We start from the raw sequence: 12,402 nt of genomic DNA, 5'->3' as shown, positions 1-12,402 counted from the left end.
TATATAATATATATATTCTGCCTTGCTATATTGGCCTATATAGGCCAAAGTGGCTTCTTTATTAATCAATGGTAATAAAACATTTCACAGCATACAAATGGGAATCCCACATCACCTGTCAAAAAAAATGAAATGGAAAAATATAACCCAAACCCTTTCTCATGCCTCAGTTTGGTTCTTTTTCAAGCAATACTAGGAAGATGTCTTTGCCATCCTGGTTAATATCTGAAAAGACCTGCCGAGTGGGCATTCATTTTTTTTCCCCCAGAATTTTCTCATCTTAGAAGCTGGCCCTGACAGCACTTCTCACTTTGGCCAACTAACTGTGCAAATGTCACCTTTGTCCCCAGAGAGGCAGGAGTGACAAGTGGTGGTTAGACTGGACAGAGAAATCTCTACAGCTGAAAACTCAAGTCAAAGACAAGTCTCCTGGGAAGATGCCGGCAGAAATATCCCCCCCCCCCAGGAGTCCTGACTGGTTATTTTCTCTTTATTTAGACCAACGGTGGCTTTGAGAAGTCACCTGCAAGGGGCAGTAAATAAACAGGAATCAGAGGAGGCTGCAGGCAAAAACCTCTTTAAAATGTGGACAGCAAGGAAACGGGGTGGCTAGGTCCGCACTGTCACTTGGAAGAACAGAGGGACAACTGATATTCACAGCCCCCCCCCACCATGAAGCCTTAAGAAATGGAAGAAACAGAGTTTCTTGGAGGATTGGGATAGGCTTGTGGTAACAGCGGGATACCCAAATCCAAGGGAACCCAGAGGACTGAGCCCAGATTGGCCACAGTGGCACCCTGTCTTCATTCTGGTTCTCTGGTTCTTTCCCCTCTGTGTTGGACAGCACTGCCACCCCACTCCCAATTCAAAGCTACACCCTCAGCTCAAGGAAGCTTCTGAAGGAGCCACCAGCCTAAAACAGCCTCCAGGGAGTTGACTAATGGGAACTGCATTGTTGAAGGCTGAAAGCTCTAACACAGGTGATGAATGGGATGTTACCTGATCTCAAACTCTTAATCCGACTTAAAGACATCCTTAGAAGCAATGAGACTACGTTTGGCTTTTACTCTTTTATGGATGCTCCCACCAGCATCAAAATGTTGTGACGGGTGTGTGTGTGTGGGGGGGTTGTCATCATTTACTTTTAAAACACAAATTTGAATTATCTTATAAAGTATAATTTCATCCAAAAGGTCAGGTTGCAGATCTGACCTGTCACTAGTTGGTTCTTTTGGAATAAGTATGAGTCTTCAAAATTTGCCTTCCAGGTGCAGGATAAGCCCAGCAGGTTCGCTATCTGATAAAGCCAAATAGTGATACGTTGACGGTGGTAAGCGAGTGATTAACGTAGATACTTCTAACCAAAAGGCCTCACAAGGACGTCCTGAAAGGGATACTTGAAGAAAATACTGGTAATGTGTTTGGTCTGACAGACACAGAAATTTTCTGGGTGGAGAGCCTTCAACAACAGGACTGAGGAGTTTGTTTTTGTCTATGGTCTTTAAGAGCAAGACAAAGCAATTGGCAACTGCCCGGAGGAGCCTCCCAGTGAAGCAATGGGGAAAGCTCCAGGTCCTGGCTATTGAACACTAACCTATGTGTATCAGAACACAAAACACAGTCCTAATTTAAGCATGATTGCCTGCAGTTAGGTTGGTAAATAGCGGGCAGGTGCCCTAATAGTTACTGTGAACAAGAAGAAACACACACACACACACACACACACATCAAAAACAGAATTACAATAAAAACTTGAATTTTACTTTATATTTAATCATTCGTAGCTTTCTTGTTCTCTTAATAAAAACCGACAAAATTATTTTAAGACATTGTTTGATTCATCGTCCATTTGCACCAGATACAGAAATCACCAGTTCTGCTCAAACCCTGGTTCCATGCGACTGCTGCCTTCCGAGCTCCGTGCCCGACTAGCGGCCACACGGCGCAGCGGAGTGGCAGAAGCGCGTCCTGCTTCCCGGGCGCTGGGCTCGGGCACAGCGGCGTTCATGCCCCTTGCAAGCTGCAGACAGAGCGGCCCAGCGAGCTGGCGGCTCCCGCTCCTTCCCGACGCTAACAAGCCAGCTGCTGCCACCGCCGGGAACACTGCCGCCCCGTGCCTGGCGCGTTCCAACTCCTCCTCGCCGCCCGTGACCCGGGACAAACTTCTGGTTGGGGCGCGGTCCCTGTCCCTGAGGTCAGCGTGGGAAGCCCCAAGCGCTGCTGGGGCGAGCTAGGGTCGAGGGTGGCGCCCCGGGCGGTTGCTCCTGCCCGCCGGGTCCCGCCCGCGTCTTGGCAGTGGCCGCCCCACGGAGCCCGCAGGCGCCGCGCAGGCCGAGCTGGCCCCGGGCCGGGGACACGGGCGCTCGCGCCCTCTAGCGGGCCGAGGCGGCTCCGGCCCGGCCGTGACGTGGGCTCCTTCCAGCCGGCCTGCGGGGCACCGCCAGTCAGTCGGGGAGCAGGAGCCCCGCGCGCAGCCGGCGCGGGCTTGGCCATCAGCGCGCCGCCGTCCGAGGTGGCTGGCGCTGCGGGAGGAGAGGCGGCGGACAGCGGGCGCGCGATCACGGCCACGGCTACCGCCACGGCCCCGCGGGCGGCTCGGTCCCGATCAGGGGCAGCGCTTAGGCGGGCGCAGCGCCGGATCCCAGCGAGGATTTGGGCTCGGCGGACGCGCCCTCCGCTCCCTCCCTCAGCGACGCCAGACTCCAAGAGGGGGCCAGCAGGAGGACAGGAGGACCCAGAACACGGTCCCCACGCCCGGGAACCGCGGGACTTCGGACTTGTGCAACTGTTGCCACTTTGGGGTCTGCTGTTTCGCTGCTGTCGCGTCTACACTGGCAGACTGCAGCTTAGGCTCGCTTACCCCTCGGCTTCCCGCGTCTACCGGCCGCCGCCGCCCCGAGGCGGCCCGGCGTGCACTCAGGACCATGAGGGCACTTGGGACTTGCCTGGTGACTTTGGCTGGACTTTTGCTAACTGCCGCCGGGGAGACGTTTTCAGGTAAGCGGGCCGCTCCTGTAGTTCCCGGGGCGCATGGGACGTAGGCTACTCCTGGTTGGAGCAGTCCGAGCGAGCTTTGGGGCCGGGCTGGAGCGCGCTGGACCAGGCATCGCGTAGCGGGTGAGCCAGGCTAGCGGATGGCCGGAGGGAAAGCAACCACCGCCGAGCCCCGGGGCCCGTGCAGCACACGCAGGAGCCTGCAGGACAAGCACAGGAGCCGGGACCTCCGTCTCAGCGCCTGTCACCCTAGGGCCTGGACTTGTTCTCGGGGCTCCGGGTCCCTGGGCGGCTGGGGCAGGAGCGGCAGAAAACTTTGCTTGAAGTTCCCAGCTGCAGCCGCCTGGAGTAGGCGCTGCGCGGGCCTCACGACCCCGGTAGCGGCCAGCATGGGCTACGGGTGCTTAGCTGCGCCCGTGGCGACCTCCCAAACAGGGTGGTATAGCGGGGCAGTCTCCCGAAACCTGACCTCCCTGCTGCCCCCTGCTCCCCTGGCGCGGTGGGCGACCTCAGCGGGTCCCCGCGGTTGCGCGGGCTTCCTGTGCCAGCGGTTCCCTTTTTGCACCGCGGGAGGTCTCCGCGACCCTAGAGGAATCGCAGCTCCCCAAGCCCTGGCCACTGTGGCTGGGCGCCCGGACCCCACCCTCGGCCTCCCTAACAGAGGGCCGCCTGGGCCAAGGCAACTTGCTAACCCAAACGAGCTGTGCGGAGGTCCCAGCTGAAAGGAGGGAATGGCTGGCTGTACCAAGCCAGGCTCAGGCTGCACACAGCCAGACATCGCGAGCCCCGAGGAGCTCTTGGTGGAGATAGAGAGGGTCATGGACACGAGTCAGGGGTCAGGAGCGAGACCGAAGCTGACACAGAGTCCCAGAGCTTAGTTCTAGTATATTCTGTCCCAGGAGGACACACGTGGATGCTTGACAAATGCTGACAACATTCGCGCAGTTTGTCGTGTTTATTAGTTTCATGAATGTCCACACACAATGGTGGCAGTGCAGTTTTGCCTTTTTATTTTAATGGAAATGATGCATTTAACCTTGCAGACTAGGTATAAAATGGGGTTCCATGTCTTTTCGGGGGGAGGGGGCTTTTATTTATTTTTTTGGTGAAGGTAACTTTTATTAAAGTAAGGGGTGCGTTTTACAAACATTAAAGCAGCATAGACCTCTGGCTAGTGAAAGCATGAGGCTTGACTTTCTCAGCACCCTGGGATGTTGGTGCTTTGTGTTTATAGGCACAGAAGGTTGTGTCAAGCTTGGTACTGAGACTCTCGAGCACAGTTGGTGGCAGAGATGAAGGGAGGTGATCCTTAGCTGTGCATTGAAAGAAATCCAAATCACCAACTTTACTAGAGAAATGCTGTTCCCCTCCCTTAGTGTCTCCTTAACAACATGAAAATTGCGCGTGCTGAAGAGGCGTTAATGTACGCATGCACAACCGTCTGATGGAAAGTGGATACAGATTTAGGCTGTGTTCTCTTATTAGCGGGTGTGTTGGTTTGGAAGTCTTTTGACTCGTTGGTATTAAAAGCTGAGTTTGAAGGCCTTGTTTTGTTTTGTTTTTCTCTTTACGAGTATGCCTAACTCTCTTTTGACCTTTAAGCTGTGTCAGGTTTCATTGTGATGGAGTTTTAAATTCTGTGTAAGGTGGGCAAAAGTATTAATATGGCTCATGGGTACTTTTCTTAAATATTAATCAATCCTTTGAATCAAGCTTTTGCTAACATTTATCCTGGTTTTCCTTTTGGAAAAAAAATTGCATTTCTGTTTGTGGAGTTATACGTCTGACTTTTCATTCTTACTTGGGAAGTTAGTTATCCTGGCATGCTGGTGGGGAGAAGGGAAACAAAGGGCTGCATACAAATGATCGTTTAGAAACATGGAAAATCTAAAACTCTGACGTTGGCAAGGTCGGTCCCTGTTTGCAAATATTGGACTTGTTGCTGCACATTGAATGTCTCACTCCCCCCCCCCCATACTTTAGCTTTTGGAAAACACAGAGGCCAGGAGCATGCTGCCCTGGGAAAGTGATGGTTGTTGGGTTTGTTTTGTGCATATTGGGAAGATTCGTTTCGATGCAGCGACACTGGCATTTCCTTCCTCATAGGGTTCTGCTGTAGCTGGCTGCTTTTCACCTGATTTGGGAAAACAATGAGGTGTCCTTAGAGCTAGACTGTAAGCTCCTTGAGGACAAAGCGATCCCTCCTGTTTCTGGAAAAGACTGAACTTTTGGACCTAATAGCAGGCGCTCACTACTTATTTCATAAGTTTAGTGCACATCACCGCCTTTGGCCTTTGGCAGGCTTTGAACTTGCGTCTGAAGCAACTGGCCCGAGGAGGAGGGAGAGACTAGACAGACATTGATTGTAGTCAGGGGCTGTGATCTTGCCCAGGGTGCTCGAAGCCCTGGGCCCTTGCCCTGCTACAATCTGAGCTTACATTTTTTTCTCGGTGTCCATCTCATGGTTTGGAGTTAAGACTCATTATCAGTCATTTATAGAATATAGAAATAGAAGTGAGCTAGGCTTGTATGTATGTATTTATGATTCCAGGCATCAGAAATGGACTCAGTAGAAAGTAAAAGAATTTAAGTTTTGGGCCTATGTGGACTTTTATAATCTGAATGTATTTCACTTGAAAGGTATTTTTCCATCTTCACCCGTTCAAATTGTTAGGCAAAATCAGTCAAGTTAACTGTCTGTCTTCAGGCTTAGCTTGTTTAAAAATATCCTCTGCGAAAAGACACTAATAAAGGCGTCCGGAGAGGTAAATAACATTGCATAAGCAACTCTTCTTCTGTGGTGAGGAGCCCAGCAGTTGGCAAGCCGTTCCACTTTGACCCCGTTTTCAAAAGCCAATTTGTCTAAGTGTTGGACAGGGAAGGCTTTAATTCTACGTAAGAGGGAGGCCAATGTGTGAAGCCTAGAAAGATCTGTCGTACAGAGACAGGGCCGAGTTGGCTCTCTGCCTCCGGTGTGGGGAACATATTAAGTCAGCATAACTTTGTTAAACATGGGCCCTTGACAACAGAAGTTTAGTTTTGAGCCTTTCAAGGATGCTAGTGAGGAAACCGTGGAAAGCTGACTACAGTCTGGGTTGGGTCGTGCTGCCTACTATTCGTTTCTCAATATGGGTAATTCTGCTCAGGTTACCTAAGGCGTTAGCACCAGGGCAGCTATGCAAAGGGGGGTACTTGAAGTCTCTGTTCAGCTTCTGCAACTGCTGTATAAGTAGAACGTGGTTTCAGAATGCAGCCGTGCGAAGGGCTGTTTGCCGAGTGGCTGCCGTTCTGTTTAGCCGGTTGACACATCTGTCTTTTCTAGATAACCGCTGTCTTGACATCTTAAATTTTTGTGCTGCCTTCACGGGATAATTGATAGGAAGAAATACTTCAGGTTTCAATCAGTGAGCTGGAAAGGAATATATGCCAGGAAATTACCATAGCGTTATATTCTCGGTGCTATGTGTTTGTGGAGAGTTGCTTGAGCACAACACATTGTTTGGATGTAGAAAATTACAGGTTCTAGTCTATGTTGTGTAGGGTTATTTTATGGGTTTCCAGATAAGGAACTCCTGACATGGGGGAAGTATGGATACTCGAACACATTGCTGGAGTATTTCTGAATGATTTTTCCTTAAGGAACCAGTGATTTTAATTATGCCTTCAGGTTACATAAACCATATATGAAGGAATCATAGGCTTTAGATTTGTTAGAAGTTGGTCTACCAATATCAACATATTTAGGAGACAGTTGTCTCCTAAAAGCCTTGGCTATGTTTAGTGAAGTCTTTCACAGACTGTAGTAAGTTATTGGCATTATTAGGGTGCCTGCCTCCACTCTGGTGAAACAGCAGTGTTTTAGATTAATATTCTTTGCTTTGAGATTTTTGTCTTAGATTTCATCACATTTCCTAAGATGCTATATTATTTAAATACTTGAAAATATACTTCTCCATTTTGGAAGGATGGGCAGGCTTTTTAACTGAGTTAAATATACTTTCTCTATTATAATGATGGTTTTTATGGTATGTGCCTCTTATCCATATGTGTGTATGTCTGCCGGTGTGTATGCTGATACACAAGGAGGCCAAAACGTGTATGAGATTGCCCAAGAACTGGAGTCACAGATGGTTGTAAACCATCTCATGTAGGTGCTGAGAACCAAACTCAGATCCTCTCTAGAGTGCTTCTAAACACTGAGCCATTTTTGTAGCCCCATGAGTTAAACACTTTTCATTTTTTTTAACAGTTTTCTAAATGTAAAACATTCTTAAGTGACATTTACTATTCATTTTCAATCCACTCTAAGAATCCTAGTTTTGAAAACCAACCTTTCCCCCAGTTTTCTCATTTTCATGTCTTTCTGTGTTCCTATCTGTATGAATACAGCGCGGAACTGCTAATAGGCTTATCTCATAAGCCAGGGAAGGTTTAATTACGGCTGACTTTCCACCTCACTACTGAAACGTTTTTAAAAGATACAAGATGCTGCGAGCCCTCTGCTGTAGGAGGATGCAGCCTTTCTGGTACTGTATGAGTTGTAGGGTTAGTCGTCAGAAAGCCAGAGTTCATCATATAACTTTCATCAAGAGAAAAAAAAAGCCACCAGAGGCAACCAGACAGGGCTGTCTCTGTTGGGTGGGGAGAAGGAAGGATGTAGTCCCCAAGCTTCCTGCCCCACAGGGCACCCAATTTCCCTTTGGTGGGGCAGCTGGCAAGTCCAGGGTATAATTAAGGGCCTGGGAGTGTGAGAGAGAAGAGTAAAAGCAGAAAACCAGAGAAGGGAAAAAGTGTTTGGTAAGATGGGGAGGCCCTGGGGAGGGTCTGCCTTTAGGCTGTTTCTGTTATGCTGGAACCTAAGAGAAATGGGTTCGTAAGATGGGAGAGATGCCACTCATAACGACAAACGTCACTTCTGTGGGGACCTGGGGGAACCCATGGCTCTGGGATAGATGTCTTGAAACTCAGTGTGGGCAGGACCACCTGGGCCCATTGTTTCCAGAACTGCTTTCCTCAGCCCAGTGATGTGGTTCTGATGGCCCTCGCCATAGAGCAGGGGTCCCAAGAGCATCTGCAAGTGATCTTGTCTTGTGGCTAGAGTTTGAGACAAGTTGTTTCAACAGAGAGCATCCTAAAGTGTGGTCCATGTACTGGTGGCGGCGGCGGCGGCGGCAGCAGTAGCAAGAGCAGCAACAGCATTCAGGAAGTCCCCAGCTCTTCCACCAGAAGCCCTGGGGTCAGGGGCCAGAATTCTATTAGAACAAGTACTCCAGTGTAATTCATTGAGCCTAGGGATCTAAGAAATATGATTGTTAAAGAACCCGGATGATCAGACTCCTCCCCTGACGGTGACTGAAGAGAACTGGGGCTGGAAATATAATGAGCATTGAATCCTTTCTCCTACGCTGCATCTGCTCCATGTGGGGTGTGGCTGTTGTGCCTGTTATGTGGGACCAACAGCGTGACCCCAGATAGCAGGCTTCCTCGGGGCAAAATACTAGACCCTGCCAGCCGCAGGGTTGAAAAGAAAAAGGGGGGTCGAAGAGATGGCTCAAAGGAGTCCCACATTTTCATTTAATGTAAAGTTTGAATTAAATTGCACTGCCATGTCCAACCACGAGGCCCTTCTTCAGGTTGGAAGTGGATAGAAGATACTAACATTTGTTGGATTAGTCTAAGAAGGAGCCAACCTAATGGAAGTATTAAAACAGTGCCCTCAATTCAAATAAATATTTATGGCTCACTTGCCGCTTCCATGGCCCCTTGATAGGATCAGATAAGGAAGAGCAGTCCTTAGACTTTAAAGTTGTTCAACTACTTAGACTTTCCAAATCCACCAAAAACTCAAGAAGCAGGGATTTTTGGGAATATACTTAGTTTCCAAATTGAAAACAAAAGAGCTCTTGTTTTCGTTTGAAGTGTAACCGTGTGTATCTGAAATCAGCGCCTAGCTTTCTGTTGGCACTGGGGACCGCAGCTGCATCTCCATGGCATTTAACAGGTAAAGGAGAGGGACCACGCCGCTGCCTGAACACGTTCAGTGGATGTTTTCTCAGAAGCCGAGGGCTCGTCAGGATCTAAGCTGTCTCCTGCTGCCTCTTCTCTTGCCGCGATCTACTGCTTATCGCTAGTTTTAGCTGTGTCCTCAAACCCACCTGCCTGAGCCATGGAGGGGCATCCTGGACTCATTCATCTACGGCAGAAGCAAGAGACAGTGGATCCCTACCTGCTTTATACGTTATCTTCTCACTCTCTGTTAGAAAATTAAAATCTTCTGTGTAAGCAGCTGTTCCTTCAGTGGCGCTTGTCCTCAATGTTGTACCGTCCCTACTACGTGTACTACGGTACTACGTCTGTAGCGCAGAGCCTGCACTACAGGACCATTCACAAGCCGGGCAAGGGCCTGGAGATTTAAACACACAAAGACACACAGAGGCACAGGCCATCCTTGAAGCAAGAACGCCCCCCTTTATTGTGTACCAGAGCCGTGCTTAGCTTATATAGAGATCCTTATCTGATAGCCACGCCCCAGCCAAACCCACCAAAAACCACCCCCCTGCCATCAGGAACTCCTGAGGGTCTCCTGCTCAGAGCAGCTACAAGCACAGGAAAACTGGTTGTTTGGCTCAGAGCAGCTGCAAGTGTAACAAGTTGTTTACAGGAAATTCAGGGTCTGGGCCCACGGCCCCCCCACCCAAAGACAGAGATGATGTCCACTCTCCGCTTGTTTTTGTAGTTGTCTGATATGGTGAGTTAATCTCTATAGAGAGGTGGAACTGAGCAGAAGTAGGCATTGGTAGGCAGTGGTACACAGGAGTAGGCAGTAGTAGTTCTTTGCAAACCCAATCAGAGTTCTTGCTAACCTCCGGAGCTTAGCAGAATCCATGCTGTGCAGGCTGTGTGGGTCTGTGGTACAGCTGCCTGGACAGCTGTCCGTCCATGAGCAGGCGCTTATATACGGCATTGTGGGTTTTGACAGTTAGGACGTCCCAAAAGCTTGCTTGGAAATCGGATCTAGCCATCGTCCTATTTACCGCCCAAAGCCCATGAGTCACTTCTGACTTTTTACAGGAAGCTCAAGCAAGGGACCGTAGAGGGACAGGAGGATATGGCTGCGCTTCCTGTAGTGCAGTGGATCAGATAAGGGGACGTGGCCTCCCAGCCAGGGTGAACCATGACTTCAGGACATCAGGAGCTAATGAACAAGGGCAGAGGAGCCAAAGATCTGCTTGAGCAGAAGGCCCCAGAACCTTCCTTGGATGAGGAGGCCACCGCTTAATAGTGATTATTTCAGCCTGCCACAGCCTAGGCGACCGCGAAACATCCACCTTTTCTGAGCTCCAAGGCAGAAGAGCTGATAAGACATCTATTTGTGTTCAGATGCGTGGACATTTTTAATCACTTATTCAATATGCAGAAAGCAGATTTATTGCAAACAATCAAAAAAATGTTTCAGCCTGGCTTCCTGGGGCCGTCTGAGGCTGCATGCATTTTCTGGCTTCGCCCTGTGAAATCACAGGGGCGTCACAGGTGGGCTTTCCCTGGGGTCCGAAGGAACAGGGCCACTCTCAGCGTGAAGGGGTCCTTTTCGTCTCTCCTCTCTTAACAGTTACGTGCCTGAACTGCATGTGCTATATGTCCTGACTAGATACACAGTTATGAAATGGTTTAAAGCATTTCTTTGAAATAAATACTGCCAGTGGAATCGGTCACATGACCAGACTGTGTTTAACATGTAGTTCAGTGAATGTGAGCTGGAGCTTCCCTGAGAAGAGAGAGCTAAGTCATCTCAGCTCGCCGTGTCCCTTCTCTTTGTCCCGACAAGTCTGACATTTTTAAGTCTTTGGGATAACCTTAATTAAAGAACCCGGTGTGGGTTTATTGCTTGGTGTTGCTACCAGTTGATGAGTGTAGGAAGATTCTCTGATCACTAAATAAAAAGAGGCACCTTTTGGTAACTAAATATACAAAAGTGAACCTGTCGTTTTATCACATATGATAAAGATTTATTTGAAAAAATTTAGAAGTAGAATGTTGGTATAATACTGATCACTAAAAAAAATGAAATATCATGCCGTAGAGTTATTGTGATCCCCTTTCTGGGGGATTTGGCTTAGTTGGTGGTATATTGAAAGAGCCGTACTGATGGACTGGCAGAATGCTTCAATCAGGAATTTGCTTGCCTCATAGCACAAGGACCTGAATTTGATTCCCAGGATTCACAGGGAATGCTGGGCTTAGCGGTGCAGTTGTACCGCAGTGCTGGGGAGACAGAGACAGGAGGATCCCCAGACTCACTGGTTATCTGATCTAGCCTGATCAGTGAGCTCCAGGCCCATGAGAGGGTCTGTCTCAAAGGAAGCATTCCAAAGGACACCTGAGATCATCCTCTGACTTACGCGTGTGCGCATATAGACACACACATACACACACACCACACCATACTCACACACAGGGACAGACACGCACACTCACACATACGCCACATCATACTCACATACACGGACAGACACACATGCACACATACACACATAAACACACACCACACCATACTCAGACACAGGGACAGACACGCACACGCACACATACGCCACATCATACTCACATACACGGACAGACACACATACACACATAAACACACATCATACCATACTCACACACAGGGACAGACACGCACACACAGACACACACACACACACCACACCATACTCACACACAGGGACAGACATGCATACACAGACACACACACACACACACACCACACCATACTCATACACAGGGACAGATATACAGCTATTATACACACAGAGACACACCGCACCATACTCACACACAGTGACAGACATACACACATCACACACACACACACACCACCACACACACGTGCACATACAGAGTGCACACTTGCCCATGCACTTGCACTGCAGACACACATGCACGGGGGGGGGCAGTTTTATAAACAAGAGGAACCATGGCACCACCAGCGAGAAGGTGTTGCTAGGGGAAAATGTGCTCTGTCTCTGCCGCCCTTCTCAGTCCTGGGACTTTCCTAGTTTGCATTCTGTTGCTATGGCCAAAAGCAGCCCAGAGAGGAAAAGACTCATTTGGCTGAAGGTCACCGTCAGTCGTCTAGGGAAGCAGGGCAGGAACCCGAGACAGGAACTGAATCAAGAGGCCCTGGAGGAGCCCTGTTTACTGATTTGCTTCAGCCCAGATCCCAGGATATCACTCACAGGGGGCTGGGCCCTGCTACATCAATTAACAATTAAGAAAACACTTTGTGAATGCAGAGACAGGCCAATTCTTCACTTGAGGGTCCCTGACAGCCCAGATTATCCATCATGAAGATGAAATTAATTTCACCTCCACAGATCTCCGACTGGATCACAATACTAGGCTTTATACGCT

At 49.2% G+C, this 12,402-nt stretch overlaps 1 protein-coding gene across 9 annotated transcripts in view; it reads left to right on the top strand.

Annotated features, from left to right (window-relative positions):
* The first annotated feature begins 2,234 nt into the window (after positions 1-2,234).
* Positions 2,235-12,402, top strand: part of Ptprm (protein tyrosine phosphatase, receptor type M) — a 699,101-nt gene continuing 688,933 nt past the window's right edge. For all 9 annotated transcript variants that reach the window (XM_013353950.2, XM_013353949.2, XM_013353948.2 and 6 more), the window contains exon 1: positions 2,235-2,997. In XM_013353950.2, the coding sequence (XP_013209404.2) occupies positions 2,925-2,997 (73 nt within the window). In that variant the 5' untranslated portion in view covers positions 2,235-2,924. The remainder of the gene's footprint in view (positions 2,998-12,402) is intronic.

The sequence above is a fragment of the Microtus ochrogaster genome, unplaced genomic scaffold (assembly GCF_000317375.1).
Source record: "Microtus ochrogaster isolate Prairie Vole_2 unplaced genomic scaffold, MicOch1.0 UNK20, whole genome shotgun sequence".
Lineage (NCBI taxonomy): Eukaryota > Metazoa > Chordata > Mammalia > Rodentia > Cricetidae > Microtus > Microtus ochrogaster.
The sequence above is the reverse complement of the archived record's forward strand: the minus strand, read 5'-3'. Positions and strand labels throughout refer to the sequence as shown.